Source organism: Felis catus, chromosome A2 (genome assembly GCF_018350175.1).
Source record: "Felis catus isolate Fca126 chromosome A2, F.catus_Fca126_mat1.0, whole genome shotgun sequence".
NCBI classification, from domain to species: Eukaryota; Metazoa; Chordata; class Mammalia; order Carnivora; family Felidae; genus Felis; species Felis catus.
Window position 1 is genome coordinate 78923264 of NC_058369.1, and position 19148 is coordinate 78942411.

Below are 19148 nucleotides of genomic sequence, written 5' to 3' on the forward strand. Positions count from 1 at the left end.
AAAAACAGGGAATCCTATTATGGGAGATAAAATGTCTTTATTTTGTTTTTAAATGAAGGAAACCTACAAGTGGGAAATCTTTTCTCTATTTTTAAATTTCTATTCTCTGAGCGAGCTGGATAAAAATCACAGTGGAGACCAAGGGAAAACTTAGGCTACAAAAAAGGGAAGATTAGCAGAATCAGGCACGCAGACAAGGAAGCAATCAGGGGTTTGGAGAAATGCAGTTTAAACAATAGTTTTCAAAATCTAGGTTTCACCTGAAGGGCTCCTCAGCAGTGAGGACAATTTAAAAAGAAATAAGAGGTGCAATAAACACGGATGAGCTGTGAGTTGCTGTGCACAACACCACGTGGAGCCCTTGTGCTGGAGGGAACTTCCCCTCTGCTAAGGGTGCGTTTGGATGGAGGAGTCTATCAAGAGCACTGGGGTCTGGGTCTTGTCTGCTACTTACCTGGCCTTAATTCTGACACATCAAATACGTAGGATGGGCTATCAAAGACAAGAGGAAACTCATTTTCTGGCTCCGTGAGTATGTAAATGTAGATGTTATCTAAAAGCAGAGATAGAAAAAAATTTTTTTAATTGTAATACCCCATTCTCACTCATATGTTTATTCATCATGTTTAAAGCACCCGCTGTGTACCAGGCTCTGAGCAAAATAAAGAGGGTGCAAGGTGAATGAGACCTGGTGGGTCCTGCCTTCACAATGCATAGGGCAGTGGCCCTTTACTAAATACATGTACAGGTCACTGTGGACACCAGAGGGAGGGCAGGCTGGCTCACGGGGATATTTAGAGTTACACAAATGGGGCCAGGGTGGAGTGGGGGGGGGGGGTTCTGGGCATGCGCATGGATACCGAAGTATAGAACTGCACGACTCTCGCAGGAAAACTGCAAGCTGGTGGCCTTGTTGGAAAAAGGGGGAGCTTAGGGCTGGGCAACCAGAGCTGAAACCAGAGAGTCAGGCAGGGGCCAGAGATGAAGGTCCTTGTGTGCCAAGCCAGAGACTTTGAATTTGAACTTGACAGCTACCGGGAGACACTTGGAGGGCTTTCAGCGAAGAAGTGATATAATGGTATTTGCATTTCCTGAAAATCACTGTCAGAATGCGGAGTGTGCCCCGGAAAAGGGCAAGACAAAAGCCAGACAGAAAGATCCTTCAAAGACTCTTAGTGTTATAACTGAGCCAAGAAAGAAGAGGTTCTGCATTCTAGCACTGCTAGCAGATGGGGGCAGGGCAGGAGAAAGGACCTGGAGACCGGTTACACGTGCCTGGCAAAGGACAGGAGGAGGCTGGGCTGATTCCCAAGTGTTTGGGTTTCTGAGGTCTCCTTTTGAACACAAATGTCTACCCCAATACTGAGTACTGCCTAGCACAGTTTAGTTGTTGCTACCTGAAATAAAGCTTCATGAAGTCGATAAAAATGATACTTGCTTTTGTGGTAAGGAGGGGCAACATCCTGAACCTGGATTATCACAGCATACGTATTGCCAGCTGCTAGATTGCTTGTATTTTCATAATCTAGGTCACCAATCAGCTAGATTAAAACAGAGATATCACATTGCACAGAGTAAAAACAATCCTTTTAATTCAACCAACAGAGAAGACATTTTCATACACTGTTACTGGATATGTAAAACCTTTCTGGAAAGCAGGTTGCCTATTAGAGGAGCTTTAATGAGTTACATCCATAGCTTTGCTCACTGCTGGGGAATTGATTCAGAAGAATTTACCAGGAGAGGATCTATGTTTCAAGACATTCGTCAAGCACTACTGTCCAACAGTAGGGGCTCAAGGTCTCAGCTTAGTTGAAGAGAAACACAATATAGAATCCCATATGCAGGGATGTTTCCATCATTTGAAATATTTATGCAGCTGGGGCGCCTGGGTGGCTTCAGCAGGTTAAGCGTCCGACTGTTGATTTCAGCTCAGGTCATGATCTCATGGTTCGCAGGTTTGAGCCCCACATCGGGCTCTGTGCTGACAGTGTGGAGCCTGCTTGGGAGTCCTTTGTTCTCTCTCTCTCTCTCTCTCTCTCTCTCTCTGCCCCTTTTCTGCTTGTGTGTGTGCTCTTTCTCTTTCAAAGTAAATAAATAAACTAAACAAATAAATGAAATGAAATGTTTATGGAATATACATAAAATCTATGCATGGAGAAGACAAGAGGGTAATATATCAAAATGTTAGTAGTGGCTATCACTGAATGGTAATGCCATTTGTGTTTTCTACATTCTACAGTGAAGATGTATTAATTTCCTAAACAGAAAAAAGTAGAAATTATCTCTCAGCTGACACGTGTGCATTAAATTGGTCAGACTTTCTTGGGGGTGGAACAAGGGCTTGGGATGAGAGGTGGAGACAGGATGCCTGGGGGCTGCCTGTTCTCCTCCCTGAGGCTCTATCTCTGAGGCAAAGACCTCCCCCTACTCCCAGACCACGCCCCCACCTTCTTCTGCCTTCCACTTTCCTCTCCTTCCCCGTCACCCTCTGGCAGGAGCCCTGTAGGGAAAGGTGCACAGCTCATTGAGACCCGCTTTTTACGGCCAGCCGTCTGTCTTCCAATTCTGCTTCTGCCCCTGTGGAGACGCTGTGGAGTGGGGCACCTACACACCCCCATTTCCTCATTCTCTGTTGGATATCCAGTGGTTGCACGATGCTGAATTTGGCAAGATACACTCAGGGCCCTGGGCTGGCTTTCTCTCCCCTCGGACCTCTCTGGGCCAGAGACGGGCACTCAAGGAAACAAAAGTGCACGAGCCCAGAGGGCTTTAATGTGACTGCAAGCACCGCACTGAACAGACATGCCAAATTGCAATCTCAGGAAAGAATCCAGTCCTTAGCACCCCAGGCACAACTATGCATAACAAATGATTCCCGGAACTTGGGTAAAATAAAGAGCAAATGGGGAAACCAGAGTCACTATTAAGTTTGTCGGTTACCGGTTACCGTCGCTTCGAGGAAGGAGTTACCTTGGAAATTGCTCTCTACGGGGCAGCAAAAGCACTAGGCATATCACACCAGCTCCCCCGATGCCCTTTCAATGAGGCAACGACCATGAACTGACCACGATTTTCCCAGAGCCAGCTGGATCCTGTGAAAATCTGCCGCTAACCCCCACTCCAGATGGCGAGCTGAAGTTGAATCGGTTGTTTGGTGCTTCGCTGTCATCGTCAGAGCAGAACTTGTTCAGGTCCAGGAGCGACGTCCCCTTGGCTGCTCTTTCAGGCACCATAATGCTGGCGAAAAGACACGATTCAATATTTTCCCCCAACAAATGGTGATTGAGTGTTGCTCCTGACAGGGGCCCTGGGCTAGACACCTCTGCTTTAATTTCCGTTCAAAGCCAGTCCGCAGTCATTGTGGTTACCGCCTAATGGGTTCCCTGCTCTGCCCTTCCCTCCTTTCAGACTATTCTTAACACAGCAGCCGGAGGGATCCTGTTAAAATGTCAGGTCACCTCACTCCTCTGCTCCTAAATCCCACACGGCTTCTCATTTCACTCCAAGTCCTCACTTTGATCCAGGGGGCTCTTCCCGATGTGCGCCCCTGCCTTGCCTTACCTGTCTGAGCTCATCTGCTCAAAGGCTCCTTGTCTGCTCCCACCTTGAGCCTCCTGGTGGTCCTCCAACTCTCCCCATGCTCTGGCCTCAGGCCATCCCACTAGCTTCACAATGCCCTTCTTCCCACATGTCCAAATGGCTCACATGTGCACTTCCTTTAGTCTCCAATCAGTGTCACCTTCTCAAGAGGCCACCCTGGTGACCCTCTCTGAAATGTCAGCCTCTCCCGCCCCTTGCTCCCTTTCCTGTTCCCCTCCTTCATTTTTCGTCCTTAGCGTGACCGTTTTCCAATACACTACATGGTTATTTATTTATCCTGTTTATCTCCTATTTCTCCTCCTGGAAAGTAAGCTCCATGAGGACAGGGACCTCTGTCTGCTTTGTTCTTGGCATGCTCACTAATGTTTGTTGGATGAATGAATGTTGACCCAGGAGACTAGCGCAGCTGTGAAGAAGAATAATAGGGAAATAGAAATTCTGTCCTGCCTGCCAGGGGTTTATGACCCGGTTAGGGAGAATCCTGGACCCCTGCACGCCTCACTTCCCATGATTTGAAAATTGGGTATTCTGTCACCTGTGTTCTAATACCTCTGATGTCCTAAAAGCATCTCCTAACACCTTAGTATCATTCACCCAATAGAAGTGTGTGTTTTTTTTTTAATGTTTAGTTATTTTTGAGAGAGAGAGAGAGACAGAGCATGAGCAGGGGTGGGGACAGAGAGAGATGAGACACAGAATCCAAAGCAGGCTCCAGCCTCTGAGCTATCAGCACAGAGCCTGACACGGGGCTCGAACTCACAGACCGCAAGATCATGACCTGAGCCAAAGTCAGACACTTAACTGACTGAGGCACCCAGGTGCCCCTAGAAGTGTTCTTTTTTTTTTAAAATTTTTTTTTAACGTTCATTTATTTTTGAGAGAAAGAGACAGAGCATGAGTGGGAGAGGGTCAGAGAGAGAGGGAGACACAGAACTGGAAGCAGGCTCCAGGCTCTGAGCTTTCAGCACAGAGCCCAACACGGGGCTCGAACTCATGAGTGGTGAGATCATGACCTGAGCCAAGGTCAGGTGCTTAACTGACTGAGCCACCCAGGCCCCTAGGGGTGTTTTTTAATTGAAGTTTTTATTTATTTATTTGAGAGAGAGAGAGAGAGAGAGAGAGAGAGAATGAGTGGGGAGGGACAGAGGGACAGAGAGAGAGGGAGACACAGAATCTGAAACAGACTCCGGCTCTGAGCTGTCAGCACAGAGCCCAACATGGGGCTCGAATTCACGAACTGAGAGATCATGACCTGAGCCGAGGCCAGATGCTCAACCGACTGAGCCACCCAGGCTCCCCCACATCATCTCTTAATGGCATCTAATGTGGGATCTGGGCTCAACAGATGTCTGAAGAGAAACATCTGACAGCAAGGATGGTTTGGGGCTGTTGAGGATAACTGGGCTTATTTCCTGGAAAGCATTTTTTCTGACAGGTGCATCTTTGGCAAAGACAACCTCTGTTTCAGCAGAATCGGGGTCCAAATATTTTCATTCCTGTCTTGACTGTACAAAGTCATAGTTTTATTCATAAGTGCTTAGAATAGGTATCACTTATTAAACATCAACTATATACTGTATCATAACAAGCAATTTAAAAACAGTATCTCTAGGGATGCCTGAAAGGCTCAGTCAGTTAAGCATTGGACTCTTGATTTCAGCTCAGGTCATGATCTCAGAGTGGTGAGATTTAGCCCTGTGTGGGGCTCCATGCTGGGTGTGGAGCCTGCTTAAGATTCTCTCTTTGTCTTTTTCTCTCTCAAAACAAACAAACAAACGAACAAAAAACTCAAGGGGCATCTTGGGTGGCTCAGTTGGTTAAGTGTTCAACTCTTGGTTTCGGCTCAAGTCATGATCTTGCAGTTCGTGAGCTCGAGCCCCACATAAGGCTCTGTGCTGCTTGGAATTCTGTGTCTCCCTCTCTCTCTGCCCCTCCCCTGCTCATGCTCTCTCTCTCTCTCTCTCTCTCAAAACAAACAAACATTAAAAAAAGGTTTTAAAAAAAACCCCAAAAACCAAAACTGAAAAAACAAACAAAAAAACACTATCTCTAATTCTCTGACCTTCAAGAGCTTTGGATTCTTGTCTCCATTTTACAGGTGAAGAAAGAGTGGTTCAGAGTGGTTTCAAGACCTGTCCAACAAAGCTGGTCCAGGCAGGCATGCTTCTCTATTGTTTGTGTTAGTAAATTCTATTTAAGGCCCATCAGTGAATCTCCAGGCCCACAGACAGTTTGGGGATCTGGACCTCGACTCCAACTCTCTGGAAGCCAAGGTGATGCATCATCCAAGGAATCCAGGATCCCGAAGCCAGACCTGTCACGCACTCCGCCTCTCAGGGCTGCCTAGCATGTTTTCATTCTTCCCTGACGGTCAGAAATTTTCCCCCAAATGTGTGACTTGGAAAGCCGCTTCCCCCTCATTCATCAAGCCCTGCCTCAAAGGCCGCTGCCCTCCCTCCCAGCCATCTGACCACGTTCCCTTCCCACGCAAAGGTGACTAGCCCAGCAGCAGTCAGAGTGTGCTGACCTTCTCCGCCTCTGGCTCACAAACCGCTTGCGAAGCGCCTTCAGCCAAGCGCAGGACAATTTACAACCAGAGCGGGGGCTGTCACGGCGCCTTTGATGCCTCCTCCCAGCCCAGGGCTCATTCATCACCAGCCTGGGAAAGCCGCAGGGGCCTCAGCGCTAAGGGCTATCTCCATCTCTAGGCCGGCCAGAGAGCCTGCGGGGACCGTGTGACCCAGGGGGGCGGCCGGGGGCTGGGCACACAGCTGCCTACCTCGGACCCACTGCCTGCTGGCGCCCTCCCACTCTCTTCTACCTGCTCTCCCAGACTCCCCTGCCGGGACCATGCCAAGAGCCCTGAAGAAGGAATAAATCTTCAGGGACATGTGTTGTCAGAGCTGGTGGCTGCACCGTCCTGTTCTGTGTGGTTTTGACCCGCCTGGGTGCTCTGGCATGGTGGGAGTGGAGAAGGTGGTAAGGGTAGGTGGTGGGTGATGCCCCTGGAGTTTGCAAATGGGGCCAGGTTTTTGGAATCGAGACTTCCACCTCCGGGACTGCAGAAGGAGCCCTTCTGTGGCCCCTCCTCACATCTCGGCTTTCACAGGCTACCTGCAGGTTGGACAAGCCCTGAGGAGCGACATTGCTTAGAGCTACTTCAGTCATCAATACCATTAGTCCGGTTACTCCCTGGCATTGACCTTCAGGGCTAATTTAGAGAGAAGATTATCAAGAACAGAGCTCTTCATGGGCTTGCCCGGACAGTCGAGAATATTCACATTGTGGTTTTGCCAGCTGCTATGGAATGCAGTCTGCAAACCGTCATTCCACATGCCCGGGGAGTCTGGATTGCAGGAAGCCACAGGACGCGCTTGCAGAAGTGCACCAGGAGGGGAGGAAGTGCACAAGGAAGGTTGGAGACAGCGTGGTTCTCTGCAGTCATTGCTTCTCAGAGTTCTGACGCCTCAACCCACACCCTCCACTTCTCAGGGTAGCGGAGCAAAGAAAAGCAGGGAGGACCCAGCAGGGCAGGGCATTAGGACAGGAAATCCTCCCGCCCCCGGTGCACAGAGCCACCCAAGAGTGCTAGCATAGATTTCAATTTTCAAAGAAAGTGTGACCCCACATGTCATCTCTGCTCCATCCCCCGGGCCCAGACTCAGTTTCCAGAGGTGGGTTCCATTTCTGCGTGTGAGAGTGTGGAAGTCACAACCCTAACTACCCAAGGCAACCATTCCCACCCATCAAACAGACTCTTAGGTTAGGGTTGGGATAGAAGCCTATCACCTGGTCAAGGCTATTATTGACTTCATGGGGGCCTCAGCAGGCAGCAGATGGCAAATTAGGATAATTCTAGGAGGGTTTGATAAAGGGACTATTACAAAGGTGCACACACTGGGTTTATGGAAATCCCAAGGGAAGAGCAGGACTCTCAGGGCGGGTAAGAGTGGAGCTCCTTTACCACCTCTCGGCCCAGAGGAGCCTGTGGAGGGAGCAGTTCCCGAAGCTGGAAAGAGACAGATGGCTGTGCAGAGGACTGGCTTATAGGATATGGAGATTTCAGGAGGTGGGGGGACATCTCCAGCTAACAGGCATGGAGCCAGATGGGTAAATACCCCGACTTTACTCTGCCCCTTTTTCCAGGGCTTCCCATTGGCCAACCAGAAGCTGCAGGAACGGGGGCCAAGCGCTAACCACATGGGTCAGCCCCCCACAGAGCAGGGTGGTGTAGTGTGGAGGCTGGATCTGGAGACACAAGTAGGATGTGTCCAAAACTGGGTTTAATTGTTCTGATACCAGACTCTAGGCCACACTGAATTTTAGCATCATGCTGGGCATGGCAACGGAGAAAACAGGGAGACGTTCATACCCATAATAAAGGAATTTATTTATATTTCTATTGCTAACCCTCGACAATCTTTGCCCTTTGTCCTAGGGTCCTTTGTCCTTTGCATGGCCACACTATAGATTGGATCTGTGTCCAAAGTCACCTGGAGCTTAAAAAGTGACCTTGCAAAATCTGTCAAAATGAACTCAGAGGAGGACTCTCACCGTGGGGACCTCTGAAAAGGGGACCTGCTTGGACGTGATTGAACCCTGCTCCAGATGTAGGGCACTCTCCAGATACCAGTGTCACTGTGGAGGTGCCCTCCCGCCCCCGTAAGGAGCCACCTTCATCGTTCCAAAAGACTGGAGACTAGCAAGTAAGAAGCCACAGAGAAGCAAGTAACCCCGGGAATACTGATATGGCATTTAGACAAAATACTTAGTAGGGAGATAGTGCCATTTTCAAAAAGGCGTATTGAACCAGACACAAGGGGCCTTATTTTTATTTAAAAAAATTTGTTTAATGTTTATTTATTTTTTTGAGAGAGAGAGCACAAGTGGGGGAGGAGCAGAGAGAGAGAGACACACAGAATCCAAAGCAGGCTCCAGGCTCTGAACTATCCTCAAGGAGCCCGGTGTGGGGCTCGAACTCACAAACTGTGAGATCATGACCTGAGCTGAAGTCGGACACTCAACCGACGGAGCCACCCAGGCACCCCAAGGGACCTTATTTTTTTTTTTTAATTTTTTAATGTTTATTTATTTTTGAGACAGAGAGAGACAGAGCATGAATGGGGGAGGGGCAGAGAGAGAGGGAAACACAGAATCCGAAACAGGCTCCAGGCTCTGAGCGGTCAGCACAGAGCCCGACGTGGGGCTCGAACTCAGGACTGCGAGATCATGACCTGAGCCGAAGTCGGACACTCAACCGACAGAGCCACCCAGGCACCCCAAGAGACCTTATTTTTAACTAACACTGAATAGATTGTGACACAAAGAATAGGTCAAAATGTGCAAAATCACTTGTTTCTGCATTTCCCCCCTTTTGGTTGCCTTTTGTGTATGGGCAACTAAGTGGTGTAAGGTGAATTAGACGCTTTGTTTTGTTTTAAGTAAATACTTGGTTTGATTTATTCCTATTCCTAGTGGTGTGTTTCTCTGGGAGCTCCCGGCTACTGATCCTAAGTGTCAAGTATCTATTATAACTGCTAACAGCACTGTCTTGCCACTGGAGGCAAAATAAAGAAAAGGCACACTCCAGAGAGGGTCTCACAAATCCCCGTGGTACTTTTCACCAAAGAAAGTGAACACGCTATAGAAGAGAGCAAGAATTTTTTTTTTTTTTTTTTTTGGCCAGAGTACAAAAGTGGAGGAAGGAATCAATGTAAAAGAAAGAAAATAAAGAGAAGGAAGAAAAAAAGGATCAAGAAAGAAAAACCTATCAAATCAGACACCTCAAGTATGTTGGCTTACGTTCTTGAGGCCTGTCCCAGGTGCCCATGATTCTTTGATTCCTGTCAGAGAAGCCACAAGTTTGAGGACCACCAAAGAGGGGAGCCGCCCCGCACGTGACTACCTGAAGGTGAACTTGGTGCACGTAGGAGCGTTGTCATTAATGTCTTCCACAACGAAGGTTATCTGCATGCGATTCTCTTGACCCCCCGAGGGTCTGTCCTTCACCAGAACTTCCAGAGAAATGGTGGGATTTTGTCTTAATTGACCTGCATCTCGGTCTAGCCTGTGGGCCACTTGGATCGTACCGGTCACTAAGGAGGCAAATGCAAGGACATCACTCTTTGGAGACTTGAAGGCGATTGGAATGATCATTGTGATAGGAGGACTGGCTTGCATGGAGAATACCCTTTGTACAAACACGTGTTTACAAACTCATGTAAGTTCCTGGATTAGACATTGATCGGGGTGCTTAGCCTGACCCTTCTAGAACTTTTCACCTCTAACTTCAGGGTTGGGCCCCTGGCAGCTGTTCCTTACCTATAGCTGACCAGACCAGCTGACTCCAGTTTGACCCACTAGTTCTCTTACTGGGGAATGTGTAACAGAGAGACACAAGTCAGGCTAACAGGGGAGTTACAGGTCAGAGACCAGAACTCTAGCTGCAAGGGTGGTCGGGGCAGAGTCAGTTCACACCTTTCCTGTGCCTCATGAGCTACCCAGGGTCCTGCTGATATGTGTCCCCTACCTTTTTTTTTTTTTCCTCGAGCTTGGTTTGGCTTGCTTTCGTTTCTGTTACTTGCAACCAGAGTCTTTTTTTTTTTTTACTTTTTTTTTTTTAACGTTTATTTTTGAGACAGAGAGAGACACAGCATGAATGGGGGGAGGGTCAGAGACAGGGAGACACAGAATCTGAAACAGGCTCCAGGCTCTGAGCCATCAGCACAGAGCCTGATGCGGGGCTCGAACTCAAGGACTTTTTTTTTTTTTTTAATTTTTTTTTCAGAGTCTTAATACACTCCAAAAACCCACTGCGTTTGTTAAACATTGCATTTGCAATACTAGAGTGAACAGAATTCTAAGCCATGGTTGTTCATTGCTATACCATCAGACAAATGAGGTCCTTGATGACAGGACACTAGAAAGTTTTCAGAGATAAGGCACAATTATTGCCTTGGCCTGCCTCTCCTAGGACCAGACATCCTTTGCTGTAAAGCCTATGTGGCAAATAGCACATTGTGTTTCTGGGATTGTCTGATGCTGGGCTCCACAAAATCATGTAAAGTGAAGTCCTTTGGAAGGACGTGATAGAAGCTTAAGAGGTGATGTAGCCTAGGAGGGGGGCTCTGGAGCCACAGCCTTTGGTCTGTCTGTATCTCTGCTTCACAACCCACAAGCTCTGAGGCCTTGGACAAGTCACTTACCCTGTCCAAGTCTCTCTCCAAGCTTTATTTTCCTCATCTACGAAGTGTGGGTTATGATAGCATATTGGCTTGCTGTGTTGAGTTCTTAAGATGGAATACATGTACATCACCTAGTATATAGCACCTGGTGTATGCTAAGACCCCAATAAAAGATGGCTAACACAGGAGGGGGAAACTCTCCTTCTCCACACTGACATGTTTAGATGGGAAAGTAACTCCCAGCAACCCAGGAGATTGATCTAGATTGATGCAGTCCAACATGGTAACCACTAGCCACATGTGGCTCTTTAGCACTTAAATGTGGCTAGTCCAAATTGCAATGTGTGGTAAGTACAAAATGCTTTAAAGACTCGGTAAAACAAATGATCATGTTAAATATGCCACAAGTAACTCTAAAATATTAGTTACATGTTAATGACAATATTTTGGATGTGTTGGGTTCCATAAAATGCCTTATGAAAGTTCGTTTCGCCTGTTTATTTTTACTTTTTAAACATGTGGCTACTGAACTTTAAAATTACATATGTGGGCAGGGGCACCTGGGTGGCTCAGTCAGTTAAGTATCCAACTCCTGGTTTTGGCTCAGGTCATGATGTCACAGTTCATGAGTGCGAGCCCTGCATCAAGCTCTGTACTGATGACTCGGAGCCTGCTTGGGATCCTCTCTCTGTCCCCCTCTCTCTGCCCCTCCCTTGCTTGCACTCTCTCTCAAAAGATAAACATTAAAAAAATTACATACGTGGGCTTCCACTCTATTTATTTTGGACAGTGCTGATGTGGATTCTCTTTTCAGAAGACTTCAAGGTACCCTCAGGAGAGTGCACTCATCCATTGTTAGATACCCACCTGCTTCAACGGTGAAGTAGTGATGTGATATAGCCGGCCACCCTGGGGCCCCCATTCAGAGTCCCCGGCCCCTCTGCCAGCTGCTTTTAATACACCTATTACCCCGGTAAGTTATAATACTCCAGACAGAAAGGGATGCCCCAGACCAAAAGACAGATAAAATATTTGTAAAACAATCCAAATGGATAGATTAAAGATGCACAGAAAGGTGAATGAGTGTGTGTGTGTGTGTGTGTGTGTGTGTGTGTGTGTGTGACTTACACTGGTTGATCACGAAATAGCTGTTAGCAGTGGTGATGCTGTAGAGAAGGAAGCCGGTAGAACCTTTATCATCGGGGTCCTCAGCTGTGATATTGGCCACAATGGTGCCCGCATCCAGCTCCTCGGGAATCGAGTACACTCGTGCTGGGCTGGAGCAGAAGTACAGCAGACACAGCTAATTTTCAGGGGCACGGGAGGGAGGAGTCTGGGAGGTGGGTATTTTGGTTAGTGCTAAATATAGCACTGAGCTTTTGAACTTGCATCTGCTCACTCAGAAAGAGAACTCAGCAGCTGAAAGGAGGGGTGGCCGGCTTTTGTATTTCCAGAGCTCCCGTCCCTGTGGATGCGAAGAAAGTGCCACGCTGTTACTGCAACCATTTACAGTGGCCTCGGCCTCTGACTCTGCACACGCTTGATGCCTTTTCAGATCAGCCGGGGCATTAACATCTTTCGCAATAAGGATAGTTGGCCTATCCAGCCATCTTCTCTCCTTCTGCAATTCTTGTGCAAAAGCTCCCTGAATTATTTTACGAAATCCATCTGGACACAATGTCCACAGCTAACAGATTCCTGACTCCCACCCTATGGCTGGCACAGGAAGCTGTGATAATAAACTGCAAACACTTTTTATTTTTTCTTTGTCTTTTTGGTTATTTTTTAAATAATTTTTTTTAGTGTTTATTTTTGAGAGAGGGAGAGAGACAGAGTGAAAGCAGGGGAGGGGCAGAGAGAGAGGGAGACACAGAATCCGAAGCAAGCTCCAGGCTCCGAGCGGTCAGCACAGAGTCCTACACGTGGCTCGAACTCATGAACTGTGAGATCATGACCTGAGCGGAAGTCGGACACTTAACCTACTGAGCCACCCAGGCGCCCCTCCACCCCACCTTTTTTTGCCTGAGGAGGCAGAATTTACATACAGAACTTGTGCACCTTTCTGAGTTGCATTTATCTTAAGGTCAGGTCTCTGAACGGAGGAATGAGCCCCCCTCTGGCAGAAGCCAAGGTCAGTGCACTTGTCCTCCATGGATGACTTCTTACAAGATACCACCAAACCGCCAACCCACCCATCTTCCTCAGACTCCCACTGTCTTTGGAAAAGGCTGATAATAAGACAGAGAGGTTCAAGGCTTTAACTACACAACTTGGGTACATTGAGTAATTTTGAATGCACCAAGGAAGGTTTATTGTTTGGAATAACCCTGCAGGAAATCTTTTTGCCAAGGGAAATCATTTCAGTGGGGCAAATAATCACCTCTGATTTACCAGTTTTGTAAGTTAGGATTTTCCCACGTGGGATCTTCCTTTAGAGGGGAACTCTATATTTCAGGTTTAAATGATCGCATTCATTTCATGAGCTCAGAATTTTTCTTCGGTTCTGTCTCATCCTCTCTGTAGGGTAGATGGGACCAGAGGGAAGAAGGAGAGGGATCCTTCAGCCAGCATCAGAGGCAGGCAGAGAGAGGCTGCAACCAGGCTCTCTCTCACCGGGGCTTCCTCCTGAGTCCTGAGCCTGCCCCCCACCCCCGACAACATTCCCAAGGTGACCTCCTGTTGGTGCTCCCCATTGTTGGGGGGACAGTAATCTTGTTTAGGCCAAGAGGCCACCCCAGTGCTCTAAACCTCTCCCCTCCCAATGCCTCATGGAGGCTGCCCATTGATCCATTTACTTGCCTGACCCCCTTCTCAGTGAATCTGGGGGTGGCCTACTGATGGGTCAGGAATAGCTAAGTGGGGTGTGAGGGGCAAGGGGCAGGAAACAAAACTGGAGCCAGAGGGGAGAAGGAGGTAGCCCCAGCTCCCAAAGCCCCTACGTCCGTTATGTGAGAGTCCCTGTTTCTAAGGTGTTCTGTTTTTTTCTTTGGTTACTCTGAGTGGGTTCCGTTAACTTCCAACAAAGAGATTTCGAGGACCTCTGTGCTACCTTGCCTCTGCTTCTTTTTCTTTTTAATTTTTTTTTTCCAACGTTTATTTATTTTGGGGACAGAGAGAGACAGAGCATGAACGGGGGAGGGGCAGAGAGAGAGGGAGACACAGAATCGGAAACAGGCTCCAGGCTCTGAGCCATCAGCCCAGAGCCTGACGCAGGGCTCGAACTCACGGACCGCGAGATCGTGACCTGGCTGAAGTCGGACGCTCAACCGACTGCGCCACCCAGGCGCCCCACCTTGCCTCTGCTTCTTAACGTGTGGTCACTGCATGGTCCACAGGCTCCCTGGGGATTCTGGATCTGAATGCAGAACTCGGGCCAGCTGCAGACCACTGAATCGAGATCCGCATTTTCACAAGATGCCCGGGGATTTGTATGCACTTTAAAGTTTGAGAAAGAATTCTGGGGCGCCGGGGTGGCTCAGTTGGTTAAGCGGCTGACTTTGGCTCAGGTCATGATCTCGCGGTCTGTGAGTTCGAGCCCTGCGTTGGGCTCTGTGCTGACAGCTCAGAGCCTGGAGCCTGTTTCAGATTCTGTGTCTCCCTCTCTCTGACCCTCCCCTGTTCGTGCTCTGTCTCTCTCTGTCTCAAAAATAAATAAACGTTAAAAAAATTTTTTTTTAAAGTTTGAGAAAGAATTCTCGTAAGGAAACAGCAGAGGTGACAACCACAGATAGCCAACCTGTCATAGGACAGAGGACACCTTGGGAGGAGAATCTTCTTCCTCCTACCCTCCCTTCTTCCAAGACAGTGGTTCTCAGCTGGGGGTGATTATGTTGATTGTCACAACTAGGGGGAGGGGCTGCTATTGGCATCTAGGGAGTAGAGGCCAGGGACGCTGCTGAATACCACAGCCCACAGGACAGCCCCACCCCAGGAAGCATCCAGCTCAAAATGTCAAGAGTGCAGTTGTTTAAGACACCCTGTTCTGCAGCCCCATCTGGTCCATGCTGGGCACTCCAGGAAATCCGGTCCCTGTGAAGGGAACCAGTCAGGCTATTGGTGAGTGCAGAGCTCCTCAGGCACACCATTCTCTCCTTTGCTGACCTGATATTGAGGCTGGCAGAAGGCAAAATCTTTGGTTTATTTGGTCTGGGCACCCATGACCCAAGTAGGTATAAAATACCATTGAACATGGAGGTGTTACCCTCAGCCCACAGCTGAGATCTATTCAAGAGCAGCAAAGCCAGGTGTCCTGCAGCCACTGACAAGGTTAAGCTCTGATATCACTTACATTCCCACACCCTCCTCTGCTGTAACACCAGATCACCAGGACCTGGACGAGGGGGAGACAAGGGCCAATGGCCACACTCACAGGGAAGGGCATGAATCCCAGATGGCCTCAGACGGCTTCATCGTTACAAATGACTTTGCGGTAAGTGCATAGAGTGCGTGTGCCCCGCGAGACCCTAGGTTGAAAAGGACAGTGGGTAAATACAAAAGAAATGGGCAGCAGGGGACAGACTGCCCAAGTCTAAGGTAAAGTGCTCTGCAAAAAACAACAAGCATTGTGCTTGCTATGTAGAGAGTAAATAGAAGTCAAGTACTTTTATAATAACGTGCTCGACTGTAATAATAGCAGAATCCTAGAGTACACATCTCGAGTCCACAAAGCATTCAGATGTTTGTCACCACCCAGGGAGACAATGGTGAGCCGCTTTCAGCAACGCAAACAGTACCTGCTTTGGCTGTATTGATTGCAGGACCTCACCAAAGGGTAAAGATAGAAGACTTGTTTCCACATTCCACAGTCCTACGTCACATTCCAATTCCGTGTACTTGAGTCAGTTCGAGGATTGAATTGCGTTAATTCCAAATTAAGTAACTTAATGGGTGGTCCTAGCACTGGTCTGGGGGGAAAGAAGGGTCATGGCTCACAGGAACCAGAGTCAGGACAGCCACTCTGCCCCCGTGCTTCCAGGGACAGTCTCTCACAGACCCATCCCTACCCACACCCATGGATCGCTGTTTGAAACGGAGTGAAGTGATTTGTTACAAAATGCTTAAATGGTCACAAAGATCACGCTATCTGTCTGGAATGGGGCCCAACAGGTGCATTTCCAAAAATGAGAACCAGAGTTCCAGACCTATTTCTGGGGGTCCCTGTAACCAGCCAAGGTCATGTTCTCTTTCTGCTGAGGCCACTTGCTTTATTTTGGAAGACACGGTCCAAACCAGATAGTTCTGCGCCTTGGGAGAACTTCTCGTTTTCCCCATTGCGATTCCCTTAGCCTGCTCCCCCACCTCACAGATGGGAAGGTGGGGGTGACATTGCAGAACACGTTGGCTCTGGCCCTGCGGCCGTCACCCGCCTCTGGGGGTTCCTGATAAATCTGCATTGCTGTGTTGGCTAATACTTGAGTCTGAATCCAGGCTGGGATGTCACAGCTATTTATAAACTGCCTGTACTGTGCTCCTGGAGGAACCCGTCAGCAGAAATGCATTGCATCATCCTTCTGAGCTTAACCTGGCAACGGACGTTGATGGGAAGCGTTATGTGGGAGTGTATCTGCTGTCGCTCCCTCCACGTTGACATCCGGCAACAGGGCTGCAGACGGTTAGCATCCAGAAGTTTCACAACTGTGGCATGTTTTGCCAAATGGTAGCAGGTTGGCCTGCGAATGGGGTGGCCTTTATACCTCCCAGTCTCAGAACACTTCTGCAAGCATTCCGTGTAGTTCTGGGGCCCAGTGGCTTTTCGTTGGTGGAGTCTCCTGAGCTGAATTTATTCACAGCCATTACATCAGTTATTAGCACTTAGCAGGCCGGTGGTTCTGTCAGTTTCCCCGTGGCTGGCTCCGGAACCCGCCTCAGCAACCGGGGCAGGAAGAGTCTGGTAACCAGCAAGCCAGGCTGTTTGCAGGGTCATATGCTAGCTCAGAATGCCACTTTCCCCTCCTAAACCCCTACCTATGACAGGCTTGGGGCTCCCCTTTATGCCTGGGCTGGTGCAGGCCCATTCCCACAGGCTCCCCGCACCAGACTCACCTCACCTCTGCCGGGAGTAGGAGCTGCCAGATACAGCCACATCTCTTTTCTGGATCCCCCTGGCCCGTGGCGGAAGACACTCAGAGCACCCCACAGTGGGCAGGCCTCCTAAGTATCATCGAAAGAGACCTCTCCTCGGTCAGAGAGGATAAGGTTCTACCAGTGGTCTTTATAGAGTCTTGACTGACGACGCGTGCCCTAGGATCTTGCTATTATTCATGCTGAACAGTCGATTATAAAAGTACCTTTTACACGTGCCCAGTGGCCAGCTGCACTCCAGGGGCACCGTGTCCGGCCCCTCCTCCCTCCCCAGCTCACCCACAATCCCCGATGCGGAGGAAGGGGAGCCAAGGTGGAAGATGGCAGTCCAGAGGCTCAGGGAGAGCGGACACTGAAGCTCTCAGGTCTCTTGTGTCTCCTCCGGGCCGGGGAGGCCCGGGAGGCTTCCTATCGGGGAACTATCCCTCTGTCTTGTATGAAATGCGTCTGAGAGAGCTGGGCCGCCTGGGAGAGATGATGGCTGTGGCCCACGGAGCCCTGCACGCCCTCAGGCCTACCTGGTAAAGCGAGGGACTTCATCGTTGATGTTCACAATATTCACGTGGAGCGTCGTGGAAGCTTGGAGCCCTTGGCTATCTCTTACTCCAGCAGTGAGGTAGAAACTGGCAGGGAAACATTGCGTGTCAGCAAATCAAGCTTTGCTGACATTACCTTAAAACGGAATGGGGGGGGGGAATGGGGAGGGGGGGAGGGGGAAAGAAGTCTGCTCCTTTCTGGCCACCTTCCTTCACCTGCTCACACAGAGTCCGAACTGCCACGCCCACCCTTCTTTCCTCGCCTCTAAAACCCACACCTCCACTTTTCTCTCACCCCATAGTCCTTATTCCCCGGGGGCTGCTCACGTCTGCCATGTTGCACACTGGATCTCTGCTGTCCCTCACGATATCCCTGCAAACAGGTATCGTGCCCATGTGAGGAAACCTAAGTTCCCATGGATTAAGTAACTGGCCTGGTTCTCAGACCAGGCAAGGAGCCAAGAGCCAAACCTGGGTTGGACCCTTGTCACCCTGTGTGTTTGCATCCTCCAACCCTGGTCTCTCTTCACCTCTTTCCTCAGCTGCCTGCTCGCCTCCACCCTGCTGCTGTGATGTCAGAAAACAGCTCTGATGGCAACCTCTCCCAAGCCGGAAAGGCACCTGAGGCAAGCCTCCAGGTTCTTGGAGACACATCTCCCACACCTCCATTCTTGTTATCTGGAGATGAAAATTTGGGAGCGGGGAGGAGGCTTTCCAGAGAATTTTATTCCTTCTTTCTTTTGGGGGCTCACTACCCTCTGAACTCAGCAGTAAAGCAGCAAACCGCTCAGGGCCTCCCTCACTGCCCTCAGGCTGCACGATGCGTGCTGCTGGACCCTCACATAAATAGTCCTTCAAGCAAGGTCATTGGCAAAAGCTACCTTCTGTGTCCTGCTTCAAAGTCAAATTCTGTTGTGGAGAAGAGGGTCCCACTAGCAGACAGTCTGAAGTTCACTGAGGGGGATATCAGGAAATACTGAAAAACAAGGAAGCAAAGAATGTAACTAAGAGTACCTATTCATCTTTCCCCTGGAGACTAGTTTGTTCAAATCTCATTTTATATTCTTGGCCCATGGAACATTCCTGACGCATCGGGAGGCGGCCCAATGTATAGTTCTTGGACTTACCGGTTCCTGACTCAAGAAAGCTCTGGATCTGCTGCTCTGAGCCTCTGACCTGAGAAACCACACCCTGAGGAGCTGGTCCCTAGGTCCTGCCTCAATTACAGATGAGTGTAAGGGCGTCCTGTCTATGCCCTCTGTTTCTGAGTCTAGTCTCCCTATCCCTGTTGCCATGTTCTCATGTTTGCTTCTCAGGATGATGTCTGGCTTTCAATCTAGGTCTTGGCTTTAGCCAACACTGTTTAAACACAGCTACCATGCATTAGGTAATAGGACAAGACTGAAGTAAACAAGATCTGGTCTCTACCCTTAAAAGAAATTAGGATATAGTGGGGTGCAAAAACGCTCACAAACCTTGTTCACTGAAATGACGGAAGGGAAAAGGGAAGGGACAGGTGGGAGAGAAAAAAGAAAGTTAACAGGGCCTCAAGTCCAAATTGGAAGGTGGTTTAGAGCTATAGAAGGGCTGTTTTAGAATCTGATCTCAGGTTTATGGCCACTGGTCAAGTCCTTGCACATCTTGGGGAGTTAAGAGTCTCATCTTTTATGGCTCCCAGTGCCCAGCCCAGCTCTCTTGGTGGCTCCCTGCCTACCACCACTCTTTCTACCTGGGAACCAACTGC

The 19148-nt window shown here is 49.0% G+C and overlaps 1 protein-coding gene across 1 annotated transcript in view; it reads right to left on the bottom strand.

Annotated features, from left to right (window-relative positions):
• CDHR3 (cadherin related family member 3) overlaps positions 1–19148 on the bottom strand; it is a 66053-nt gene that overhangs the window by 16712 nt on the left and 30193 nt on the right. Inside the window, exons 5-11 of the mRNA XM_045052264.1 lie at positions 18286–18380; positions 17387–17491; positions 11916–12064; positions 9509–9698; positions 3069–3240; positions 1439–1541; positions 455–553 (exon numbers count right to left, since the gene is read on the bottom strand). Coding sequence (XP_044908199.1) covers positions 455–553; positions 1439–1541; positions 3069–3240; positions 9509–9698; positions 11916–12064; positions 17387–17491; positions 18286–18380 — 913 coding nt within the window. The remainder of the gene's footprint in view (positions 1–454; positions 554–1438; positions 1542–3068; positions 3241–9508; positions 9699–11915; positions 12065–17386; positions 17492–18285; positions 18381–19148) is intronic.